The sequence below is a fragment of the Elephantulus edwardii genome, unplaced genomic scaffold (genome assembly GCF_000299155.1).
Source record: "Elephantulus edwardii isolate Elephantulus edwardi_28Jun2011 unplaced genomic scaffold, EleEdw1.0 scaffold00077, whole genome shotgun sequence".
Lineage (NCBI taxonomy): Eukaryota > Metazoa > Chordata > Mammalia > Macroscelidea > Macroscelididae > Elephantulus > Elephantulus edwardii.
Window position 1 is genome coordinate 12533709 of NW_006399827.1, and position 12289 is coordinate 12545997.

Genomic DNA, 12289 nt, shown 5'->3' on the forward strand with positions numbered 1-12289 from the left:
AGAATAGTGCAACAATGAATGAGTGGAAGCCCAAAATCTCTGTAAATGTTTATGAAAATTAATAAAATATAATTATAGAAAAAAAAAAAAGAAAGTGTTCTGGGATTATCGTTTTTCTGTGTTAGCAATAGTTTGTGGTAATCTACACCATCAATGCCTTTGCATGGTCGACAGAACATGGACACTCTTCTGGAATTCTCTGCTTTTAGCCAAGATTCATCTGACACTCAGCAATGATATTCCTAGTACCACCGCCTCTTCTAAACCCAGCTTGAATTTCTGACAGTTCTCTAACTAGAACTACTGTTCTAAGTTGTTTGCCTTTTTCTCTTCCCTTCCTCGTCTCTGCCTTCATCCAGTCCAGCCTCTGCCTCTCCTTCCTTCTTTCCTTCCTCCCGACTTATCCCCTTGATCCTCCCCTCCTTTCTTCCACTCGTTGTTCATGTTTTGTTTGGGGACAGGAGGGGCGAAATCTGGCAATTCTACACTATGTTAAAACATTCTTAACATAGTTCAGGCCATCATTAAGCAAATTAGAATGATGGTTCTCAATCATGGGCAGTTTTTCACCCTAGAACATTTGACAATGTCTGAAGGCATTTTAATTTGTGACAGCTAGGGAAGAGAAGTGTATTAGCATCTACTGGAATGCAGTCAAAGATGCATGTAAGCACTGCAATGCATGGGCAACACATCTCACCTCACCTGCCCCTCCCAAACACATGAAAACAATTATCCTGCTCAAAAAGTCAATAATGATGAGGCTAAAAAATCCTGGATTACAGCTTCCCTGTTCCTAATTTTGAGGAGAAATAACAAAATGGTTAAAATAAAATATCATAACGGCTAAAAGGCTCAGCTCCTAAGTGAAAGGTCACGGGTTTAAATCAGCCTCTCCCCTGAAACCCACAGCGTCCCTTTTCAGCAGGAAGTAGCTAAGAGAATACGCCGTCCCCTTTTCCTTATGACTCAGGGTGAAGTCTCTCTCAGGGAGGAGTGATAGGGAATGGCAAAGGACACACTGACAAAGAAGATTAATCAGAACTGGCTTTGACAAGCACTGTGGCATTTGGACAAGAACAAACTGGGAGGAGGGTAGAGAGAATAGTGCAACAATGAATGAGTGGAAGCCCAAAATCTCTGTAAATGTTTATGAAAATTAATAAAATATAATAAAAAAAAAATCAGCCTCTCATAGGAGAAGGATGGCATGGTTTTGCTCCTGTAAAGATTTACAGCCTTGGAAACCCTAGAATGTAGTCCCTCTCCACCCTGTCGTCTCACTATGACTTGGGATCAACTCCACGACACTGTTTGGATTGCTCCCTAAATGCCTGTAGAAAAACTACAGTAAACAAATCTTGCTAAGAGTCTAGGAACTCATTCCAATTTATTTGACAAGTTCTGTTGCTGTTGTAAGGTGTCACAGAGTTGGTTCCAAATTATAATTATTACCCTGTGTATCATAAAACAAACTACTGATCTTCTGGGCTTCTTCCTCACAATCAGCATCTGAGCCCACTGTTATATGCACTGTGTTAATCCAGCTAATTGATTCTTCCTCTTTTTCAATGACCTTCTAACTTTATGAAGTATGATGTCCTTCTCCAGGGACTAGTCCCTCCTGATAATGTGTCCAAAGCACATAATGAAACTTCACTTAAAAAAAAATGAACCTTCACTTAAAGGAACATTCGGGCTCTACTTCTTCCAAATCAAATGTTTATTCTTTGTAAAGTTCATGGACTATGCAACACTATTCACCAACAACATACTTCAAATGTATCAATTCATCTGTCTCATTTATTGTCTGGCTTCCAAATGTATTTCTTTTGTTGTTGTTGTTCTGTGCCGTTGAGTCATTTGTGACTCATAGTGACCCTACCTACAACAGTCCTAAACGCTGCTCTATCCTGTGCCAATCGCATTGCCTCTGACACACCCATCCCGATTACCCCAGTCACTCAATCAATCCACCTCATAGAGGGTCTTCCCTTCTTGCGCCGTCAATTCACAGTGAGCCTGTGAAGAGCAGATCTGAACCTTGCTCTATCAATGCCATTTTCACCATCTCTCAAACTCATTGTTTTGCTCAAACCCATTGTTACAGTCATTGTGTCAACTCATCTTGGTCAAGAGCTTTCTCTCTTACTCTCCACTTTCTCCAGAACAATGTCTTTTCCCAAAGGTTGATCATTTCTAACAATATGTCCAAAGCATGTGAAATGACGTTTCACCATCCTTGCCTCAAAAGAGCACTCTGGCTCCAACTTCTCCAAAACAAACTTGTTTGTTCTCTTGGCATTTCATGAGCTACTCAGTACTCTTCTCCTACACCACAACTTAAAGGCATCAACCTGATTCACTGTTCAACTTTCAAATGCATAAGTAATTGAAAATGTTATAGCTTGGGTCATGCAAACCTTAGTCATTAAATTGACATCCCTGCTCTTTATTACTTTGGAGAAGTCCTTGATAGCAGATTTCCCTAAGGCAAAATGTCTTTTTATTTCTTAACAGTTGGTACCCATGGGTGTTGACTATGGATTCAAGTAAAATGAAATCACTGAAAACTTCAATTCTGTCCTCCATCGATCATGATGTTGCCTTTTGGTCTAGTAGCAAGAATTTTTGTTGTCTTGATGTTGAGACATAATCCATATGGAAGGCTATAGTCTTTGATCTTCTGAAGCAAGTGTTTCAAGTCCTCTTTACTGTCCTTAAACAAGGTTGTGTCATCTGCATAATGTAGGTTGTTGATGAGTCTTCCTCCAATTCTGATATTACTTCCTTCTTTATGTAGTCCAACTTCTCGAATGATTTGCGTAACATACAGATTTAATATACCTGAGAAAGGACACAACACTGACTCACACCTCTTCTGATTTTAAACGACACAGTGTTCCTTTGTTCCATTCAGACCACAGTTTTTTCATCTAGGTATAGCCAAGCATGTTTCATCTAGCATAATTAAGTATTCTGATATTCCCATCCTTCTCAATGTTATCTATAATTTATTATTATACACACAAATACTTGTGCACACCAAAACCAAAACAATACTTCTGCATCGTTAATAAAAGTATGAAAGGCATATGTTGTTGATGTTAGATACCATCAAGTCGAGTATGATTCATGGTGACCCTATGAACAATAGCCCTGAACCTTGCCCTATCCTGTGATATCCTCATCATTTCTGATCTATTTCAGCCCACTGTTACAGTCACTGCGTCAATCTACCTCACTAAGGGTCTTTCTCTATTTCGCTGACCCTCCACCTTTCTAAGCATGATGCCTTTTTTCCAAGGACAAGCCTCTCCTAACAACATGTCTAATGTATGCGAAACAAAATTTCACTGTCCAAGTGTCTAAGGAGCATCCTGGTTGCACTTTCTCCAAGACATATTATTTGTTCGTTCTTTTGGCAGTCCATGGTACATTCACTTGTGTTGTGTACCGCTGAGTCAGAAACTACCCATAGCAACCCTCCAGGAAGATTTTCAGAGGCACAGGAGGAAACTCCCCATCCTTCTCCCACAGAGCAGCTGGTGGATTCAAACAGAATGCCTTTGAAATTGAAGTGCAGTTTCTTACCACTATGCCACCAGAGGTCCTTCGGAGATATTCTGTATTTTTCTCTAATACCACAACTCAAAGGCATTGATTCTTCTTCTGTCATTCTTATTAACTGTCCAACCCTCAGATGCAAAGCAACTGACTGAAAAGACCACGGATTGAATACAGCGCACCTTAGTTTGTTTTGTTTCTTTAATTTTTTTTGGTGCACCTTAGTTTTTGTGTTTTATTTTTTTATTTTATTATTTTTGTGTGCGTGTACCGTCAAATCAGATCTGACTGGTACAGGAGGAGATTGTCCCTCCTTCCCTGTCAGAGCATCTGGTGGATTCGAACCATGCGCCTCTGGAATTGTAGTTGCAACTCCTTGCCACTAGGCCACCAGAGCTCCCCTGGAACTTTTTTTAAAAAAATACTTTCAGGCTCTCTGCTCCTCATTGAAGTAAACAGATTTGGCTGTTTGGGCGCCTGGTCACCAGGGCTGCTTTTCACTCTAACAAAGTGGATACCGTTGCCATTAATGATCCCTTCATTGACCTCAACTACATGGTCTGTATGTTCCAATATGATTCCACCCATGGCAAGTTCAATGGCACTGTCAAGGCTGAGAATGGGAAGCTGGTCATCAATGGGAAAGCTATCACTATTTTCCAGGAGCGAGATCCCGCCAACATCAAGTGGGGTGATGCTGGTGCTGAGTATGTTGTGGAGTCCACTGGTGTCTTCACAACCTTGGAGAAGGCTGGGGCTCACTTGAAGGGTGGTGCCAAACGGGTAATAATCTCTGCTCCTTCTTCTGATGCCCCCATGTTTGTGATGGGCGTGAACCATGAAAAGTATGACAACTCTCTCAAGATTGTCAGCAATGCCTCCTGCACCACCAACTGCTTGGCTCCCCTGGCCAAGGTCATCCATGACAACTTCGGCATTGTAGAGGGACTCATGACCACAGTCCATGCCATCACTGCCACCCAGAAGACTGTGGATGGCCCCTCTGGAAAGCTGTGGCGTGATGGCCGTGGAGCTGCCCAGAACATCATCCCTGCATCTACTGGCGCTGCCAAGGCCGTGGGCCCTGAACTGAATGGGAAACTTACCGGCATGGCTTTCCGTGTCCCCACCCCCAATGTGTCAGTTGTGGACCTGACCTGCTGTCTGGAGAAAGCTGCCAAATATGATGACATCAAGAAAATAGTAAAGCAGGCATCAGAAGGGCCCCTCAAGGGCATTCTGGGATACACTGAAGACCAGGTTGTCTCCTGTGACTTTAATAGTGACACCCACTCTTCCACCTTCGATGCTGGGGCTGGCACTGCCCTGAACGACCACTTTGTCAAACTCATTTCCTGGTATGACAATGAATTTGGCGACAGCAACCAGGTGATCGACCTGATGGTTCACATGGCCTCCAAAGAATAAGATCCCCTTGGACCACCAGCCCCAGCAATAGCACTAGAAAAGAGAGAGAGAGACCCTCAGCTGCTGGGGAGTCCTTGCCCCAACTTGATCCTCCCACACACTGAAAATCTCGCATCCTTGACACAAGTTTCCATCAAATCCCCCTGAGAAAGGGGAGGGGCTTAGCGAGCCCATCTTGTCATGTACCATCAATAAAGTACACTGTACTCAGCCAAAAAAAAAATACTTTCAGGTAACTTGGACTTCTTCCTTCAGTATCAATGGTCTTGAATAATACATTCTCTCATGAAATAGTTGAATGCTGACAGATTCTTTTTGGAATAGTGACTTTATGTATTCTTTCCATCTTCTTTTGATATTTTTCCTGCATTATACAGTATACTGTTCACTGAATTCTTCAACATAACATGTCAAGGCTTTAATTTTTCGATAGTTCTTTCAGTTTGAAAAATGCAAAGTTTAATCTCTTTTTTAATTTCTAACTCTATGTTTTTGCATATTTTATTATAATACTTTATCTTATGAAGTCAGCCTTTGACATATTCTATGAATCTTTTACTTTGTTGACTATTTGTTTCCTCAAAAATCTCATTACTCACACAACAAGATAAAGGTAAACAACCTAATTGAAAAATGGGCACAGGATATAAACAGATTCTTCACCAAAGAAGACATTCAGATGGCAAACAAACACATGAAGAAATGTTCAAAATCCCTAGCTCTAAGAGAGAGGCAAATCAAAACAACTATGAGATATCATCTCACCCCAGTAAGAATAGCAAAATTTAACAGAACAGCAAACAGCAAATGCTGGTGAGGTTGTAGAGAAACTGGAACCTTTATTCAGTGTTGGAGGGAGTATAAAATGGTGCAACCACTCTGGAAGGAAGTATGGTGCTTTCTCAAAAAGTTCTAAATAGAAATACCATTTGACCCAGCAATTCTACTACTGAGAGCATACCCTAAAGAAATCATAACTGTCACCCAAACAGATACACGCACATCTATGTTTATTTTGGCCTTGTTCACAATAGCAAATAGTTGGAAACAACACAAGTGCCCATCAACAAATAAATGGATAGAGAAGCTCTGGTATATTCACACACGGAATACTATGCGGCATTGAAACACAAGGAACTCATGAAGTATTACACAAAATGGGTGACCCTGGAGGACATTATGCTAAGTGAAATATCTCAGTCACAAAAGAACAAATACTGCATAGTGCCACTGTTATAAAAGAGGACTGACATCGAGGTTGGGGGGGAGACAGAGAAAGACGGGATAAATAATGTATATCGCATTGAAACAGATGAGGGAGAGAACTGTTTAAAAGGGATATACAGGGAAGCTCTGGTGGCCTAGTGGCAAGAAGCTGCAACTACAATCCCAGAGGTGCACAGTTCGAATCCACCAGATGCTCTGCCGGGGAAGGAGGGGCAATCTCCTCCTGTACCAGTCAGATCTGATTTGACGGTACACGCACACAAAAATAATAAAAATTTAAAAAAAGGGTTATACGATTAGATATTGTTGTTCTGACAGGAGTCCAGAACGAAGGTAGCATAGTGGAGTGGACTTGGGGGGAGGGTTTGAATAACAATGAAAGAATTTTTTCTCTTTTCAAAGATTAATTGGTGGGGAGGGGTGGGCAGGGAGAAAAGTACAAAAATGAATGAATGGAAATCCAAAGTCTCTGTAAATATTCATTAAAATCAATTTTTTTTTAAATCTCAGAAAAAAATAATCTCATTACTGTTCAGTTGGAGACATTCATGGTTGATCCTCCAGTGTACTTTCTGAGGCTATAAATTGCACAGGAGGAGACTAGCCCTCCTTCTCTAGAGGAGCTGGTAGTAGATTCAAACTGGATGCCTCTAAGTTAGTAGCTCAACTCCCTTACGACAACACCGCCAGAGTCCCTCTTTCATTTGGTTTACCCACTCTATATTTAAGAGCAAGTTTCAGAGTTTCTTCTCCCACCCATTTTGGTCTTCTCTTTCTTTCCTATCTTGATGTTATCCCATAAATTTTTTGCTCTCTGGTCACTAGTGTTAATACATCAAATCTTTATTCTTTAAATAATCAGTGAATCTAGGTGGGATATACTCAAAGTTGCGTTCTGACTCTTGTGGACACTTATTTTTCTTCAGGTTCAATTTGAACTTGCATATGAGTAACTGATGCCCTTAGCCTTGGCCTTGTCTTGACTGATGACACTGAGCTTCTCACTACCTCTTTCAACAGATGTAGTCGATTTGATTTCTGTATTTACCATTTGGCAAAATCGACCAGTTTATTTTCTATTTATGTTGTTGACAAAGATATGAATAAAGAACAAATGGAAACAGTAAACACAGGGAGGAAATGAGCGTAGTCCTATTATATTGTGAGGTTTGCAATCAATGTTACAAATAAAAATCTGAGTGAATTGAATGGATAACCTATTTTCTCAGTATACTTTCACTCATATCACAAACAGAAAAAATTCTATCATGAGAACTCCAGCATTATTTGTAATACCAAAGTCATGTCTTCTAACTACTGATCCTACTTCGTTTCCAACTCACGTTCAATCACCAGTGTAAAAAGAACTAGAGCAGTATGACAACAGCAGAGTGTGACCTCTACTAACGCCACAAGGGGGAACTGTCCCCATCAACAGCATCCACAACATACAACCAATTCCTGTGAGGTCAGACATGGCCCCCACACTCACTTCTGCTTCTAACAATTCTTCTGAAATACTAATAATTCTCACCAGGATCCAAAAGCCATTGACATAGCTATACTTCTAGAACCATAGTCACAATTATGAGGTTTACTAGGGAAGTTAACAGCTTACAATTCAAATTGGCAACAGGATACAATTTCTCAGTCAGGATGCCTCTGAATCAGGGTTGTAGTTGCTGGTCCTTCAAGCATTCAGTATTGTGGTTTTAGGCCAGTTTTGCAGAACTTAGTCCTTCCAATTATGGTGTCTCTTCCTCAAGTTTAAGCTTGGGCAAAGACCTCTGACTCTGATTCCCTAGGGCAACAGTCCTAGATGAGGTCAGAATCATGTCAAGTCTCTAGTTCTTTTGTGTGACTGCTGGTGTTTTCCTATTTACCTTCTGGTTGGCAGAGAGATTTCTGAATTCTCTACTGCTGCTGCTTCTTTGCTGGCTGTGTTATTCCCCCAATTTCTGCTGTTGAATCTGCTCAATTTAAATCTAGTGGAATAGTGAAACTAGCCAATGCCCTTGTAGATAGATGGACTAACATATTCTATTTGCATGCTCCTGTCCAGCCATGTGGCAAAATCAGAGACAATTGCCTAGAAAAGTCATTTGAACAACAGACTCACTACACCACAATCAGTAATTATCAATGCACTTTTATTGCATTTTAAATCAATTTTGCACTGCATAAGCTGGTAAAAATTTTCAGTGTTTCATCTTTAATATTAGTGATTGGTCTATTAATTTGAAGACAATCGGTTTTCCTTGTCAGTGTATAGATGTTGTCCTATCACTGACAGCTGTGTACCTCTCTAAGTTGTTGTGTACCATAAAGTAATAACTGACCCATAGTTGACCCTCCAGCAGGTTTTCTGAGGAGGAGACTGCCCATCCTTCTCCTACGAAGCAGCTGGTGGATCTGTGCCTTCAGGATTGCACTGCAGCTTCTTACCATCCGGGCACCAGAGCCTCCTCCCTATCTATATAGATCTTGATATGCTTTATTTGATAATAAAGATGATGTCATTCCTCTCCAGTTTGCTTTTTTTTTTTAATTTTTTTTATTTTCTTTTTTATTATTTTTGTGTGCATGTATCGTCAAATCAGATCTGACTGGTACAGGAGGAGATTGTCCCTCCTTCCCTGGCAGAGCATCTGGTGGATTCGAACCGTTCGCTTCTGGGATTGTAGTTGCCAGTTTGCTATTTTAAGAACAGCAGATCATAAGTTTTTCCAGTTCAAAATGGCCAGTATCAGTTCATTTCAGCTTATTAAAGTCTAGGATATCAATCTTTATGTGTACCATTTAATTTCTGAGGACTTCTAATTTCCTAGATTCACATTTTGTACAGCTGATATTCTAATTATTAATGGATGTTTGTGACTGTTTCTTCTGAGTAGTACTTTAATAGGGTAAATTAAAGAGATAATAGGGTAATTAAAGAGATCTATTTGTTAACTCAATTAGCTCCACTTGCAAAAGGTTTGCGTTTTCCTGATCTTGCACTACGTGGTTTTGGTTATAGGAACCCTCTCTATGGCTTTTCCTGTACCAACATTAAACATAGTGTAAAAGTCCCACAGAGAGTTTTCAAAACTGTATCTTCAAATTTTTCTCCTATGGAGGCACTGTTAGGTTCAAACCACTGGGCTTTAAGTTAGTAGCAAAACACGCAACCCTGAGCTATCAGGATTTCTCATTTGGGGGGCTTAGCCCTTTACAAATAAATAACACAGTTTAAGAGGAATTGCCACACAATTTACACTAAATGCAATGAACTCAGAAGAAACGTCTATCAAGACAAATAAGCATTCAGTATTGACAAACCTACTCCTTGGAGACAAGGATTTTGAAGCTCTGTCTGACATACTTTGGGCATCTTGCAAGGAAGGATCAGTCCTTGGAGAGGGACATGATGCTTGGAAGGTCGGAGATACAGTGCAAGAAATAGACTGATCAGACGCAGACGAGATAGACTGACTCAATGACTGGGGTAATGGAGGTAGGAGTATCGAAGACAATGAAATTGGCTCAAGATAGAGCAGAGTGCAGACTGTTGTACATAGGGTTGCTATGATTTGGAGCCCACTCGAAGACACCTAACAACTAACAGGTAACGAAGAGAAGGACAGGTGTACATAAAAACTATCCTTTCTGAGGGTGGACTCCAGCGCATAGCTCAGGGACTAGGAGAATCGGTTCATATCAACCCTTTGCTAAAGCCCAAAACATGTCTCTTAGCCAAGGAAAGGAGATGTGTCCTAAAAAAAAAAATATATGCGGAGTCCCGGAGCTGCAGCTGCAGAGTCAGGATTTCGCCGCCTCGCGCCACCGAAGCCCGCCCGACGTGCATTCCCGGTACCTTCCTCATCCAAATCCAGTATGGCTACTCTCAAGGATCAGCTGATTCAGATTCTTCTTAAGGAAGAACAGACCCCCCAGAATAAGATTACGGTTGTTTGGGTTGGTGCTGTTGGCACGGCCTGTGCCATCAGTATTTTAATGAAGGACTTAGCAGATGAACTTGCACTTGTTGATGTCATGGAAGACAAATTAAAGGGAGAGATGATGGATCTCCAACATGGCAGCCTTTTCCTTAGAACACCAAAAATTGTGTCTGGCAAAGACTACAACGTAACTGCAAATTCCAAGCTGGTTATTATCACAGCGGGAGCACGTCAGTAGGAGGGGGAAAGCCGTCTCAATTTGATCCAGCATAATGTGAACATCTTTAAATTCATCATTCCTAATGTTGTAAAGTACAGCCCAAACTGCATGCAAGCTGCTTGTTGTTTCTAATCCAGTGGATATCCTTACCTATGTGGCTTGGAAGATCAGTGGCTTTCCCAAAAACCGTGTTATTGGCAGTGAATGCAATCTGGATTCAGCGAGGTTCCGTTACCTAATGGGGGAGAGGCTGGGAGTTCACGCATTGAGCTGTCATGGCTGGGTCCTTGGAGAGCATGGAGACTCTAGTGTGCCTGTATGGAGTGGAGTGAATGTGGCTGGTGTCTCTCTGAAAAATCTGCATCCTGAATTAGGTACTGATTCAGATAAGGAACAGTGGAAAGAGGTTCACAAGCAGGTGGCTGACAGTGCCTATGAGGTGATCAAACTGAAAGGCTATACCTCCTGGGCCATTGGACTGTCTGTGGCAGATCTGGCAGAAAGTATAATGAAGAATCTTAGGCGGGTACATCCAATTTCCACCATGATTAAGGGTCTTTATGGAATTAAAGATGATGTCTTCCTTAGTGTTCCTTGCATCTTGGGGCAGAATGGAATCTCAGATGTCGTGAAGGTGACACTGACTCCTGAAGAAGAGGCCCGTTTGAAGAAGAGTGCAGATACACTTTGGGGAATCCAAAAAGAGCTGCAGTTTTAAAGTCTTCTGTTGTACCATTTCACTGTCTAGGCTACAAAAGGATTTTAGTTGGGGGTTGTGCATGTTGTCCTTTTTATTCAGTCTGATTAAAGCAGTAAAATATGACATAGGAAAAACATCCGTTTCCTAAAGGTAGACATAGGAATGGTCCATAAAACCCTACAGCTATGTTCTGGTGGTGGTTGGTACTTACCTTGTGCAGTTCTAAATTGGTTAGTATAATAGAATTCCACCACGTCTCAGAAACCACTGCCAATGTTGCACATGCTGCAACTGCCCTTCAAACTAGAATGTTTACTGTGTTAAATAACTTTGGCCTAGTATAAGCTTTTTATTTTTTAGTCACATTCTGTGCTCTAATGAACAAATTCAATATTGCATGTCTTGTACATTATTGTTCTAAAGGATCTTATTTTGTGTACTATATTTATCAGAGTAATGTATAATGCAACTCTGATAATGTGATGTAAAATGTAAAGATCTACATATAAGCATTGCAACAATATCATACCAACTAAAACACCAAATAAACCATGAACAGTGCCCCCCCAAAAAAAATATGCAAGGGGAACTCTGGTGGCCTAGTGGCAAGACACTGCACTGCAATCCCAGAGGCGCACGGTTCAAATCCACCAGATGCTCTGCCGGGAAAAGGAGAGACAATCTCCTCCTCTAACAGTCAGATCTGTGATTTGACGGTACACACACACACACACACACACACACACACTAATAAAACAATAATAATAAAAAATAAAAAATATATGCAAAACAAAGACTATGTCATAAGTCCTCGATGTCTGTTTCCTTTTCAAGCAATGATTCAAATTACTCCCCTCCGTGGCGCCCCAGAATTTCCAGCTAGGAATCCCACCATCCTCTCCTATTTCCCTGCGGTTCGGGACACACTACACACACTTTAAGTTGTGTTATGAGTCAAGGGCCGTTTCTTCTGAGGTCCTAAAACTAGATTCTGAACCTAGGGCCGTTTCATTTGAGGCCCTACCACTCAGTCCGTATTTTCAGGTCCATTCCCATAGAAAGTGAGACTCTTGTTTCTACCCACTCCCGACCAATTGTGAACCTGAGCCCCAGTCTCACTACTGTCCTCGTCCTCCCCTGCTCAGGATTCCTTCACTCACCAGGTCTCCACCCCCCATGACAGCGGAGACGTTTCCTCTCAACGCA

The 12289-nt window shown here is 41.2% G+C and overlaps 2 protein-coding genes across 2 annotated transcripts in view; one reads left to right on the forward strand and one right to left on the reverse strand.

Annotated features, from left to right (window-relative positions):
- Positions 1–12275, reverse strand: part of CWC25 (CWC25 spliceosome-associated protein homolog (S. cerevisiae)) — a 58047-nt gene extending 45772 nt beyond the window's left edge. Inside the window, exon 1 of the mRNA XM_006889369.1 lies at positions 12244–12275. Coding sequence (XP_006889431.1) covers positions 12244–12261 — 18 coding nt within the window. The 5' untranslated portion in view covers positions 12262–12275. The remainder of the gene's footprint in view (positions 1–12243) is intronic.
- On the forward strand, positions 10099–11101 carry LOC102858221 (L-lactate dehydrogenase A chain-like). The gene is made up of 2 exons (XM_006889368.1): positions 10099–10340; positions 10519–11101. The coding sequence occupies exons 1-2, from the start codon at positions 10099–10101 to the stop codon at positions 11099–11101; spliced, it is 825 nt and encodes a 274-aa protein (XP_006889430.1).
- Positions 12276–12289: the final 14 nt, after the last annotated feature.